Genomic DNA, 15,278 nt, shown 5'->3' with positions numbered 1-15,278 from the left:
CTAAATACATTAGGTTGCTATCTCACACAGCATACTTATCAATCTGTAATCGGACATATATAAATTACACATACATGGTATAACCAGAAAAAAAAGAGATACAATAATAAGATATAATAAACAATTTTTTCCCCCCCTACAGTTTCCTTTTACAATCCATTTCGGTCTGTACAACAAATACAAATGTTTCATTCATTCCTATTTTTCTTTCTCATTTCTGCTCCTCCAATTTCACCCCTTCACAATTTTTCAATTCACCCGATCAACAAATTCGCTCTCCGGAATTCACCTTCCTAATACACCTTTATAATAAAGATATTTGTTTTAAATTTTGATCTAACTATATCTGAGTGCTAACAATTACTCATAATGATATCAATCACATATTCTTGTTTAGATCTATAAATATTATTAATTGTCTTGGTTCCAAATTTCACTATCACTATGATGAAATTTTTATTCAGTTCTGGCTTCTATACTTCAAACGTGAGAAAACTACAAACCAAGGATCCTACTCTTCTGCACCAATCCTACTGAGAGGCCATAAGCACACGGACATTTTAGATGGGTCAGAGGTTTGAATGTTGGGTTTTCCTGCCCTCTAACAGACAGGCCATTTTTGTCAGTTTTTTTTTTAATTGGTCAGCGGTCTAGTTACTTGTAAGAAGTAAATCTACCAATTTCTTTTTAATTTAATAGATCCATAGGCCAAATAATTAGGTCTGCAAGACAATGCTGCTAATTGAAAGCTTAAAAATAAGTAACAGATTTCAGTGTTGTATAAGGTTTAACATTGTTAGAGGTGACTGCAAACCCGGCCCTTCCAAATATCATAGATGCCCTATTCCAAATCCATGAGTCTGACAACTCTAGGAAAATCCGCTCATGTAAGGCCAGGTTTTACTGATAGTCTGATTGTTAACTGTCAACTGATGAAATGTTTTCCAGGAGACAAGCTAATTTATTATTAAACTAATTGTTACTTCAACATGTTCTTAATCTATAAGCTTAACCAATAATGTTTTTTTAATGGACTTTCTTGATAGTTTATATTGATTTAGATTGAGATAGTTTAATTGCTATTGTTTATACAAATATAAATGTTTTCTTAGAATTGCTAATATATCAAAGGTATTAGTGAAAAGAATAGGTTTCTTATTGTGAAAGCCCTTGCATGAGTACAGTAATATATAATTATTAGGAAAGAAGAATAGAGCAGTCAAAATTATTTTCATGAGCAGGAAAATGAAAAGATGGATAGAAAAACTTATTAAAATTCATTCATATAAATAAGGTTAAAAGTACCTTTCATCATCATGCCGCATAGATTTATCATGGCGCCACCTTTCTTCCCTACGAGGACTATCTCCTCGTTCATCCCTCTTGTCTTCCCTTGAATCTCTGTCCCTCCTATCATCTCGCCTGTCATCTCTTCTAGAATCTCTTCGGCTGTCTCTGTCTCTTTCGTCCCTTCGATCCCGGTCATGACGATCATCCCTGCCATCCCTGTCTCTCCTGTCATCCCTTCCTCTTTCTTCCCTTTCTCGACTTCTGCCTTCATCTCTTCTAGGAGGAGACCCATGAGGATCTCGTTCCCATCTACTTTCTCTTGTCCGACCCCAGCTGGTTCCTCTACGCCCTAAAATATTATAGTTTCAAGTTATATGACAGAAATTTAACTGATGTATTTTTATCATGAATCTGCTAAATAAAATTATTATACTCACTGCTATCATTCCTTGATCTGAAAGGTGAAGGTCCTCTTCCAGAACTATGTAATCGTCCATCAAAGTCATCATCTGTAAGTGAATTATTTCTGATACAATACTATCCACTACGTCAATAACACAGGTAAACATAATGAATCTTTTTGAAAGTCATTTGATAATTAAGGTAGATTTTTATTGTTTTTTATCTACAGAAATCAAAAATGATTCCCATACAGATTTTTCGTGATTTGTAATACCATATGTAATACCAGTTTTGCAGCCCAAAAATCAAGAAAACCTTTCAAAACACCAAGAGTAATCAGCCGATCAACTTCAATTTTTATTCAAATAAAAGGATGCTAAAATCTACCAAATGACACAAATTGGACTATACTAAGTCAGTTTAAACTTGAGATGAAACACTATACTTATAATTGTTTAAATACATGCAAGAGATTTATTATTTCATTCAAATCCAATGGATGTATAGTTTATTTTTATCATCAAAATGAGAGAAAATTCCTCTTTCCAATGATATCAAAACTTTTGAATATCGTCAGAGCATACACAAGTAATAAAAGTTTCGAGTTGATATAGAAAAAGCAAACACATTCACTATCTCAGACAAGTGAAAAAATTTTTAATTTTTGTTGGAGATTAGTATATAAGAAAGAGATTTCAGGGCTGAATCCTAATATAAAGTTAGTTTTTTAACCTACCTCATTTAATTTGTTTTCAATTTTATACCATTTTTAAAAAAAATTTTATACATATATATCAAATTCAAATTAATCAATTAGAATATCTAAATTGCACAATTTGGAATATTTCAATGTCTTTTTGATACAATAAAATTCTAAGTTGATAGGTTAAGCACCAAGGTTAGGTTCTATGAAAAATATCTTGACTTTTGGACTACAGAACTGGCATTACACACCAGGAATTTGTGAAAAATTTGCCCTAGATGGAAGAAATCAAAGTTCGTTTTCTGTTTCAGCAGTCAAAAAAAGGTAAGGATCATCCAACATCACCTAATAAAATTTTGGGTTGTAGACTGGTATAATTGTTTCACAATTTAGTAAATAAGTAAATAAGACAAAATTAAAATAATAAAATATTACAATAATTTATCATAACCAAGGGTTTAACACAAACCTTTTGGGAACAAATCACGATTCTCTCCCGGAGGGAATCTATCTTCTTCTCCCTCTGGAAGTTTATGAGCACCATGGGCATAGTCTATCATTGTAACAGGTTCATAGAAGGCAGGAACACCTGAAAAAAAAATGACAAACAAGCCTTGCAATACTTAGAACTGACAATTCAGTTATATAATAATGATATTAATTGAAAAGTAAACATTTTATACTTCAGTTAAAATGTAAAGTTATTTTTAAAAAAATACCTATAACAAATTCAATCAATTTGGAATTTAAACTAATGAAGATAAGAGAATTAAACAATGGGAAAAACATAAGAAACAATAATCCAAGCTGAATTTAATGAGATTAAGAAAACATTTTTCTATTCAAGAATTTTTAATTGAATGGTTTAAAGCAAAATGAAAATGTGAGATTCTTGTAGCAAACCTAGATTTGCTGGCTTATGGATGTAGTCTATGATCTTGTCTGGATTATGAAGTGGTGGAAGAGATTGACACCTGGCAGGCACTTGACCTCCAATACTCAAGGATCCACTCTGACCACTCATTGGAGTTCCTCCACCACTACCCATGAGGGGCGGAGGTCCACTACCTGACCTAGCATTTGGACCAAATGCATGTCTGCCAAAAACTGAACCATCTCCATCATTAAAACTGTTTCTAAAATAACAAACAAAAATTTTTATATAGCAAATGAAGTAATTCATAAATAATATATATCATGATAATTACAGAAATTAGGAATCTATCACTGTCAAGACAAATCATCTATTAAGTATCATCAATCACAATAAACAATTCTAACAATATTAGAAATTAGAGCTCTACATAAAATGCCACCAATTATTAACAACATTTACTATTTAAATTCATTATTTACTAAAACAGTAAATAACAAGTAAACCCACACTCACACGACTTTTCAAATACCTTTGGAAGCTAAGTCCAATACAATAATTGTTTGATGAATTTCAACTAATACTGGTCCGCTTAAGGCATTTTAATTTATTTATTCATTTAGATGTGTGTGTATATATCTATATATAATACTCCTTTGCTCACAACCATTCCTTTGTTCATCCTCTTAGTCTTCAGTTTCTGATACTCCTGAAACTTCCGTTGACTCACTTGATGATCCGCTCAGTGTCTGCCGAAGGCTTTTCTTCCGTACTTGTGGACATTGAATTCCATTGGCTAGCCTTCATCCATATTCCTTCTTCGATACATGTATGGGCACTGCCATAAAAATATTGTGGTAAAAGTGAGCAATCAGTTGCTCACTTTTACCATAACCATGACACTTGCGGTCTTCTCGGTGGCTTCTGGTTTTTGGTTTTGTTTCTCCTGATCTTCTGTCCTGACATCTACACTTACATTCTCTTCTTCTCAGATTTTCGGCTGTCTTCACAGCTATCCGACCTACTAGTCGATCACTTCCTTTTAGGAAATGGCTTAACTCTCCTGTCTTCCCGGTAAACCTTTCAAGGTCGGAAACTGCCTTTCATAAGTCCTGGACGGTTGCTGTGCAGACTTTGATCCATTCCAGCATTGTGGCATGAGCTTGCACTAGTGGTACTTCCATTAGTGGCTGAATCCCTGCAGCTGCCTGGTAGTGCAGTCTGCCCTCAGACCCTCGCGGTTAGAACTGCAGCTCTCACTATTCCATTACTGGCCATAATTCAGAGAGAACAAAGGAAAAAGAAAAAAACTTTTCTTGAGACTAAAAATTGTTCTGATTTCCTAAGTTGGGTTTCGGCAACACTTAAATATCATCGAGAGAAAATAGTGAAAAGGGTATGAAATGAAGTCTATAATATATACAAATACATATATTTAGCAATGCACAAATTAAGTTTCCTATTCTCCATAACTTTTTTTCTGCTTTTTCTTGGATAATTATTCAATAAAAACAAAAGGCTAAAGGGTTTTAAGGATAAGACTAAGCAAGTTTGATCAAAATCGTTATAGCTTTAAGTATGATTTTTTATTTTATTTGTTCCCAAAAAAACGTTTTGCATTTAAAGTGAGTCGAGGATTGCTAACCCATTTTTATTTGGATTCATATGGAAGCTAGGAACATATGGGATATTTAGAAGGAATTTTTTTCCTTTTCATATCTCATTACTGCATTTTGCAGGGAAAGAATAAAATTAAAAACATTTGTGGATCAATAATGATGAGTTGTCAATGATACCTAATTTTCATATTATTAGATTTTGAAGATTGCAATCAGTGAGTAACACATATAATTAAGACAAGATATTAGTACTTTGAACCCATCACCTCTTCGCATGGTAAATTGTAGTACTGAATGGATATTTTGGAAGGATGACGGCCATTTCCGAAGAAGCAAAATTATATGCATTAACAATTATTTCTTTATTCATCATAAAATCATTGGCAATAACAACTTTGATGAAACTTACCCAATAAAATAATTTGCTACAAACTTCTGTTCTGATGAAGACCAGCAAAATGAGTCAAAATATTTGTTCCTAATACATATTTTTGATATTTAAATACCTTCTTAGTCTAATGCCCAGACCATTTTATGCTTTAAATTAAATTATTACAAATAAAAAACCAAATATTATATAATGTAGTAATCTAATTCACTCTCTGAAAAACACAAATGATAATACTAAACTGTTTGCGGATCCTAACATTTCAAGGAATTCAATGAACTACTAGGATGGGAGAAGGTAATATGATAGTAATTTGGTGGTCTCTTATCCATTTGTTTTCATTATCACTGGTTCTCTTGTTGTCAGTTATAACCTGACACCATAAACTGATTCAATTTATGTGAATTTAGGGCCTGAAATCAACTGAAAAGGTATCGTTAGGGGTCTGGTCATCTCAAGAGTGAGAGGAAATACATAACAGTCCAATTAAACCAGTCTAAATTAGGCAAAAAGAATAATAAAGACAAGAATGTTAGCTGAAAAAGAAAAAACATTCTAAATTGTTAATAGAAGGGTTCTGTGGATTCAGAATTTTGGCTTCAACAAGGTCATGATGAAGAAAGTAACAGGGGTATATACTGGTCACTATAAACTAGTAAACATAAGCACAACCTCAAGCTCACAGGATTTCCTATATGTAGATTCAGTTACACAGAGGATGAAATTGCTCATTATAATATCAGTTGGTGTGATAGATTTCAAAGTCTAAGGTTTACAATATTTGGCATGGACTCCATAGATGATTCTACTGTGAACCAATGAGATTTGTTGATTTTGCCTAAATGTTGACAGTAAACCTAATATTATATGGCATACAATTGGCTAGTGCTTATAGTCACAAGAAGAAAACAAATTATTTCTTATCGAAACCTATCCAATTTAAAAAAAAAAAAAAAAAAAAAATTGTTCTTAGGACTTTACAAGCTAATAAATATATATATTTTTAAAAGCATGCTTCTGAACGTATGTCTTATGTCTAGGGGTTTAATGACTGTAACAACATAATCCGATATAGCCTGAATATGAAAGATTATAAATTCCTAATTAATGAATAACAACTATTGCCCATTTAAATTTAGAGTAAATTGATCCAAATTAAAAAAATATTTAATTTTGAAAACAATGAGATGATCAGAGTATTCTGATTGAAAATTTAATTTAAGGTGATATCAATGAATAGTTTCTGTATTCTTTAAGATCTAAACAGGTATATTTCTGTATTTCCCATTTATTTTTATTTATCTTAATTATTTATCTCTTCACAAAAAATATCTTGAAAAAGACTCACATAATATTCTAAATAACCTTCTCTTAGAATATTATATATTCTCTAAATCATTAAATGATGTTAACCATAACCACTTCTCCTGGAATTTGTCTAATGAATCTTTTGATGGAAATTTCGAAGTACAAATAATACATCATACAGGTTCAGTACTTCCTAATTCCTTTCATTTTTTGATATTTAAGTCTCACATATTATCCTGATAGCTAGAATGATCTTCACTTTCTAGATAATACCATTTGAATTGAAACTTGAAAAATAAGCTTATCAATGCAACATTAAATTTTAAATACCTTTAGAGAAGAAAACTAACAGTATTGGTACATACATGTACTCTAAAAAGAGAGCCTATGAGGACTTAAGCCATATCTTAGTTCAAGAAACAAAGGAAAATAGATATATATCAAATAAATGGTAGCTCTGAATTCTTAATATGTTGTTTTGGTTAGGACTGACAATAAATTTATGCCCGCAGCAAAAGACCGGAAATTTATTTTACTCCAGAAAAATCCTAATTTTTTTTAAGTAGAGTAAATTTGCTAAAAATTAAGTGCTTACTGTCCTGTTAAGTTTAATAGTATAGTTTTTTTCAAAAAGGGCGCTTTTGTTTCATTGAAATATCAAAGCCACTTTCTTAAAAATTTTGAAAACTCAATTCTATGATTCCAATTTAGGTAGGTATTTATGTTCTAATTTCAAATCTGTATCATAACATTCCCAAAGTATTATGATAATTTATTTCTTATTAGCAGTTACTTCCTTTCTCCCCGATATTTTTCCAGAACAATTATCATCGAACTGGGGTAGACCTTTATTCAACTAAATACAGTATTTTTTACATTTCTTTAATTTTATTAAGAGATTTATATATTATAACAGACATCTGAGAATAGGAGATAAAAAACACAATAGGCCATTGAAACTTTGAAAATCGTCCTAATTCATCAGATGTTAAAAACAACTATGACAAAGATAATTAATTGTTAAAAAAGTAATTTAATTAAAAATTTTAAAAAATAATAATAACACCAGCCTATTAATCTTGGACTTTTTCTCATTGATATGTAACCAGATCAACTTTGCCTCTAAATCTAGTGCTTCAAAGGCCACCTTCATGCCCCGCAGAGATCTTCCCTTAATTATTACGTCATATAAACTGTCCCTTCCTGATTTAGTCAAACTCTTTTAATGATTGCTTGTAGAACAATGTTAAACAGGAGAGAAGCTACTGGATTCCTTTGTCTTAGGCTAATTTCCACTTCAAATGAACTCTGATACTCCACAAACCTTAACTTGGCAGATTGTACTCGACCTCTACAATCCCTAATTTCTAAGTTTCCTAGTTCTTATTTTCTACAAACAAGAACGATCTTTGGTTTAATACTTAATAAGGAAATATAGTTTCTTGACCAACTGTTAAACTAAAAGGAGGTAATATGATCAGCACCATGCTCATTGCCAGGTTGAGTCCAATCCAAGAAACAACCAGGTATCTACTTTATAGTGGCGAGGCCTGCCATAAGAGGGTCTCACAACCCCAGAAGTGATCTACATTTAATATAGCGGAAAACAAAAAAAGATATAAGCGAGACTATCACGTTTTGGAAGGGAGCCTTTTTACATTTTAGCACTTGTTGACAATTTTTGTATTGCAGGATTAGAAAATGGAATTTTATTGAGGGAAATATTTCACAAAAAGGAAATATCTCTTTTATTCATCAATTTCCATTTATTCACACTCTAAAAAATTAATGGCTCATGATAAGTAAAGTCCGATAAAAATAATTAACTAATATAAATAATAGAACGTAACTTTGGTGTATAACAAGAGAAGAATATGCCTATAGTAGTGCCTCTACAACATAAATTATGCAGATTAATAATGAATAAGAATAAACATCATTAAACATTAAAAAAGTGTTAAGCTGAGGCATTGCATGCACTTAGAAGGGGAGGCATTTAACTTATCATCTGATTCAGGTCAATTTGTCTAAAGCACCTAATAAAATACAATTCCTTGTATAAATATAATTTATAATTATAAAAAAATTAATTAATGAATTGGTATTTATTAAAGTCATATGGTTTATGAAATATAATTTATATATTGAAGGTTATTCTCCTTGAAGGTTAATGTTGTGTTAAATTTAAACTTCTTTACTAAACTATATTTTAAAAAAAAATTAAAAATGATTTTCTGTGTCGTGAACGATCTGAAATCAGCAAGTCTTCATATGAGATTGATTCCAGTAGAATGTATTTGCAGTGAAGGTCATACAATTATATTTTCAGAAATATATTAGGTGGAAGTTTAATTTCAATGAACTTTGTATGACAGCGTTTACCGGCTAATATTTGTCTAACTGGATCTACATTAGATAAGGTTGGGTATTTTTTTCAGATATTTACTGTTGGTCAAGAGAAATGCTATCTATAAAATTTTGCAGTCTTGAATTGAATGTTTGAAAGAATACTATAATTGAGTTTAATAATTACCAGAAGTGTGCATTCACAAAATCCAAAATTTTGGTAACACAGAAATAAGGGAAGGACAGATTTACTGTTGATAGATTTACTGTAACATATAGAGATTAGAGAGACTATCAAAATGGAGAAATCAGAAAAAACAAGGTACAGAAAGATTCTTATTAGGAAGGTATTTAGCAGAATTTGTTTAGTTATTGTAAACCTTCGTGCTTTTTATGTAAATAAATAAATTCTTTTTATTTTCTATAATAAAACACTGATAAAAATAAACTTATGTATACATACATTTGTTATAGCATTGCACATTTTGTTTGAACCAGGCAAATTTACTTTACAATGCCAGAAGAAGCTTAACTTCAATAAATTATATGCCTATAATTGGGAACTGAGAGTTAGGAGTGAGGGTCCTAACCAATTGAGCTACCACAGTTAGCAGCAACAATTGGTACATTTAGTGTTTGGTTATTTATTAAAATCTTTTCCAAGATATTACAAAAAAAATCTTCACTTTAGTCTTTTCATAATTCTGATAACTTAGCACTCAGCCAAATTATTTAGCAGCATCAGATTTAACAAAACACTTGGTGATATAGATACTGGTCATATTTTTTAAGTTAGTGAAACCGTATAAACCAACCATAAAAAATTATCCTCTTTCAAAATTTCAAATGTTACATTTCAAGATAAAATTAATGCAAAAATTGAACTAAAAAAACTGCTGAACTAATTTTTTTTAGTTAACATCACTTATACGTCACCTCAGGATGATCCTCAAAACATATTACGATCAGCCATTTGTTCTTAAAAATGATGGCCAAGTAAAAGTTTCATATGATCATATATACCGATTGAGAAAAAATAAAAATTTTGGAAGAAATACACTAAAGCGTTAAATAAATTTATACCATCAGCCATCAGATGAGTATAATATAGAAATTCCTGATGGACAAACTTATTGAAGTTATACACAGTGGAGTTCAGAGATAAGCACAAAAAAAAACGAAACACATGCCCTTTACATCTTCAACTCGTTTATTTTGACTCTTGATAAGCAAGAATGGACGATCCTACTAAGCAGAAGTTTCAAGTATCTTGAGGTGACAGTAGACATCTTTGAGAGGATAGTCCAATTTTTGGGGATCTACTTCTTCAGAACAGAGAAAGATGCACCCATATGAATTAACCTTAACATCAGAATCCATAAAAAAATACACCATTTTTCCAGAGTTATGTACATGGGAGAAAGCTTGGAAAGTTAACAATACCCTAAAAAGATAGACCACGTGCTATTTTTATGAATTAGCAAAAATTAAATCAATATTCCTAAAATTATTGATGTTAAGGAGAGAGGTGATCATATTTAATGGGACACCCTGTACATCTCTCCTCACTAATATGTTTCAATAATACATATAATAAACAAAGGCTTTGTGAACCCGAAGGTGACCCACTATTTAGGACACTGACACCGACAGGACGGCCACAAAGGTGGTAGACACACACAAACATATTCAGAATCGACTAAGTACAAGTATATAAATTATTTGAATCAAAAAATACCTGGTGAGCCCTATCGCCAAAAGACACAAAATACTACCTCTTCCCAAATAATCTAATTTCCTTAGCTCCCTCTTAACCTCTTAAAATGCATTTCTACCAGAATGCAGAAAAAGTACCTTCAACCCATTTTCATCATGACTTCATCCCCACGCGGGTGCGGGTGTAGGGCTTAGAAGGAAAAAACCCCCAAGGTTTGATGATGGTATAATCAGATTTCTCCACAGACAGTCTTCCAAACCCAAAGCTATAAGATCAGCAATAAGACAATCTTGTCACCAATGTTCAGTCAACCCCTCGAATATTTCTCAAAAAAATAGTAGAAATTATCAAAAAAGTCAATCCAATATACAAAATTAGTTAAGCTATATACTTGTGTGTACAATGACTATATTTAAATAATAATTTACTCTATTAGTATGTAATTAATAACTAGAAAGTATCCTTTCAGTTTAATAATAAAGCAAGACGAATCAATCATTGTAACCTTAAAAACTAAACAAAATGTTATAAGTACCAATATGGAAATTATAGCTATCTCGAAACCAGTTAATTTTTGCGCTTTGGAACAATAACTTCAATAAGAAAGTATCCATTGATGTCGATGTCAAAATTATTTGAAACCGATTTGTACCATCTCCATCTGTCAACTTACTACCCTCACCTTTTGGAATAAATTTTATTAAAGTCCTAGCAAGAGTTTAAAAATCAAAATTGAGATTCATCAATTCTCCAAGAAATTGCCTTTTTTTTAATACCTTATTTGTCAAAATCCATCGCTCCTGAGAGCCAGAAAAGAGATCTATACTACTGAATTATATATAAATAAGATGGTGAATTTGGATTAAAATATTAAAGTTGAAACCTGGATTTCAAAGTTTCTCACAACTCAGTAAAATAATAAAATATAATAATCTATTAGTACAATAGGCTGAATACAAAAAAAGCTTTCATATTTACAGCAATGATTCTTTTATAAAGATATATCTTTTAAAAGTTAATATAAATATATGAAATAAAACACTTAAAAACTTTTAAAAAAATTGTCACCAGATATTGTTGACAGCTCTAATGAATATACATTGTTTCATATTTATGAACTTTGTCCCAACTAAGAATAAAAATTTTGTCTTTTCATAATACATCAACGTGATAAATAATTCTTAAATCAAGTTAAATCTTTCTGATCATGCTTAATTAATTTTTTATTCTAGTTCTTTTAAACTGATTGAAATGAAATTAAAGGAAGAAGTTAAATGATTGCAAAAATGGTGCTTTAGGTAGAATTAATCCTTAAATACAAATCTGTAAAAGAAGATAAGAAAGTGAATAATCAATGAAGTAAAGAATATCTTTATTGTTTTTAATCCTCTAGAGGCTCTGGTAATATCTAAAGATATTATAACATTAATATCCATTGTGTACTACAGCACCAACATTAATCGTTTTATTTCACAATCATCTTGTTTTGGTTATTCAAAATCTGGACCAAGATCGAAAAATCCTGAAATAGCAACAAAGATAAACTCACATCTCGTTTTCAAAATACAATGAACTAAAAACTATGATTAAAATGTCTATGCTGAGACTAAATAAAATTTGCCTATATGCTTAAAGTCAATTTGAGGTTCAATAAATGTTCTTCTAAGCTTCTATATTTCCTAAGATATTAAGTATCATTGAAGTTATTTCAAAAGGCAATTACTAACAGCTAAATAACAATAACCAATGTAGCAGGAAAATAAAAATAAAAGATGAAGTATATAATAAAACTGGACATGTCGTTCTTCAAAATGAAAACAGCATTTCAATCCTTAAAGAACTATTAATCATCATTAAACTATTTCAATAAATAATGATTTTTTATTTTTAAAATTTGAAAATATTATTTCAATATCAATAATATTACATAAGTTTGTAATAGTATGATGTCAGATTTATTTAAGCGGTGGTTTATTTGCTATGAGTGCTTATTTATTTTCATGGATATCCCAATATTTTGGATCACATTAAATATTTACAAAAATTATTTCAATATATTTTTTAGAATGGCAGTAATATAAAAATTATAAACTAGGAAGAATAGACCTATATCAAATATAAAGAAAACATTTAGAAAAAAAAACACTAATAACATAAATTTTGAGACTCTTGGGATTATGATTATTAATAATTTTGTTATGTATTCCTAGTAAGTTAAACTCATAGTTTTAATTCAACAGCTCAGGGTTAGAGAATAACAGACTTGATATTACCTATTCAATATAACACTTTTTTATAATTATTACACGTATTTCACAAATAGGTCATTCTCCCAGAATGGCAGAAATTCTATCCCTAACATTTTACCTGAAAGATAGTTGTAACATAACAACAAAAAACTTGTGTAACTAATACAAAAGGTGGTGTTATCAAATTACCTATTAAACAAGATTGTACTGTAATATTTTTATCTGTAATATTTTAGTTAAATAGTCCAAATTCCAGTCTCCTGGCATTCCCCTACATTAGGCTGCATACTTAAATCAACGAGAGCAGCCAGTAGCAAAAATGATTAACAGGATTAATTCTTTTTTTTTAAAAGCTCTATCATTACCTCAGCATGTTAATCAGAAATATTTGTGGTTATACTCATTCAACACCTCATTAATAAATTTTAAATATCATCCTTTAAATAATTAGCCATAGAGTGAATTAGTAAACTGTAAAAATGTCTAATTAATCTCTGCAGTCATCTCAAAATCTTTAAATTAATATCTTGCTTCAATTCCCAGCCCCCTGCCCTCGGTTTTCAAAATCATAATTGACTTCAATGTGATCTTCACCAATTGTACTTATCAGCATTGCTGACAGTTTGACAGTCCCTTGTCAACAGATTTGTGTAACCTGTTCCTTCAAAACTCAAAAAAAAAAAAAAGTATAAAATTATATATTAATTTATACATACACCCAGCCCACTTCAGGATTTTAATTATCATTCCAAATAGTCCTCAAGTAATAATGGGACTAAAAATACAGAAAAAAATCTTAGATAAAGTATACTGGAAATTCTACCATTTTGAGAGAATGACCCCTCCCTATATGCTCATAAAAATAATTTGTTTGATACATTAAAAAAATTGTAACTTTTTTTTAAAACATTTATATTTTATCTGTAAAGTGAAACTTCTCTTAGCGGACACCCATGTATAACGGAACCCTATTTAACAGACAATTTTACTAAGGCCCCGGCTAACAAGGTACATACTTACTGCATTTGAACGCCTCTAATACTGAACCTGTCCAATCGTGAAGTGGACAACAATTTTATTCTCCATTAATACTTGTCACTCCTCTTAAACCCACTCAAGTCATAGAATATGAATGTACGAACTCAAAGTTACACAACTAAATTTTATGGATCATTTCTTTAGGGAAAAAACTATATAATACTGTTTTTTGCCGATTATATTAGAGCATTAATAAAAAATTATAATAAATAAAAAGTATGCATAATCTATTTTATACTATGATAAAATTAAAAAATAGTGGTAAATATTGCTTATCCTACCTGTCTTGAGAATCTGAACCTGAAGGAGGATACCTGAAATCTGAAACAGTGAAAAAGGAAAATTCAGAGCTAAATGATATCAAAACAATTTAAATCCTAAAGGATAAACAAAATCTATGAAAAATATAGATGTTTCTTTGTTTTTCTGTATGCCTTTTTATAACATTCATCAAATTAAGATAAGAGTATAATGAGTTGTTGTGGGCATGCCTATGAAGGTTTCTGAATAAGTATGACCATTTTATAATTGGTGACAAGCAATCTTCTTAATTGTATGTCGTATAGTTCAGAGGGAGTTGGTTTTGTTTTCCGTGTTTGAGTGCACAAACTACACAGAGTAACGTGTGTACAGCTATGCAGAGCTAAAAATATAACTAAATAGACAATCTATCAACAACTGTGCCCTATGGTTTCACCGATGATAAATTTGGAAAATGAGTGCCTTTTCATATACATGAGTAGGCACACGACCAAGTACATCTGACAGACCTGAATAAAATTTAAAGTTTATGTAGAAAAACTAAACAAAGCTGACTTGCTAAAAAGCATTTTAAATTATTCAAGATTTTTTAAAAAGTTATATGTTTGTAAATCAACTTAAGCCTTAATACACATTTAAGGTGCACTGTATAAACAACAAAAAATTATTTTATGGGTTTGGCCACTTTTGCTCTGATAGAATCATATAGCATCACATTAAGACCAATAGGAACAAAGCTATAACAGTTTAATGAATATTTTCTACAGGTTCTTCTTACATCGTAAATAGATCATGATGCAACATAGCCAAAGCCTTCCTCAATAAACGGTCAAACTAACATGAAAGAATTTTGTAGTCAGATTTGAAGTTCCTCAGATCAGTCAGGTGTTCAAACAAAATAGACTTTAGCTTTATATAAAGGCATAGACAAAAAAATATATTAGTTTTTGAAACATATGTGCTCATCTAACAATAACAGATTTTTCGTGCTATCGTCTTATAAATATCTTTTAAGATGTATTTTTGCCATATATATCATTGATTCTACATATATGGATAAATTTAAATTGAAAAAATTATGGT

At 30.4% G+C, this 15,278-nt stretch overlaps 1 protein-coding gene across 8 annotated transcripts in view; it reads right to left on the bottom strand.

Moving 5' to 3' along the window:
• Nucleotides 1–15,278, bottom strand: part of LOC106687050 (YLP motif-containing protein 1) — a 75,357-nt gene that overhangs the window by 31,654 nt on the left and 28,425 nt on the right. For all 8 annotated transcript variants that reach the window (XM_014430715.3, XM_014430718.3, XM_014430716.3 and 5 more), the window contains 5 exons: nt 14,216–14,255; nt 3,299–3,531; nt 2,865–2,984; nt 1,728–1,799; nt 1,306–1,639 (listed from right to left, as the gene is read on the bottom strand). In XM_014430715.3, the coding sequence (XP_014286201.1) occupies nt 1,306–1,639; nt 1,728–1,799; nt 2,865–2,984; nt 3,299–3,531; nt 14,216–14,255 (799 nt within the window). The remainder of the gene's footprint in view (nt 1–1,305; nt 1,640–1,727; nt 1,800–2,864; nt 2,985–3,298; nt 3,532–14,215; nt 14,256–15,278) is intronic.

This window comes from Halyomorpha halys, unplaced genomic scaffold (genome assembly GCF_000696795.3).
Source record: "Halyomorpha halys isolate HHAL.00 unplaced genomic scaffold, Hhal_1.1 Scaffold910.1, whole genome shotgun sequence".
NCBI classification, from domain to species: domain Eukaryota; kingdom Metazoa; phylum Arthropoda; class Insecta; order Hemiptera; family Pentatomidae; genus Halyomorpha; species Halyomorpha halys.
This window is presented reverse-complemented; position numbering and strand designations above follow the sequence as displayed.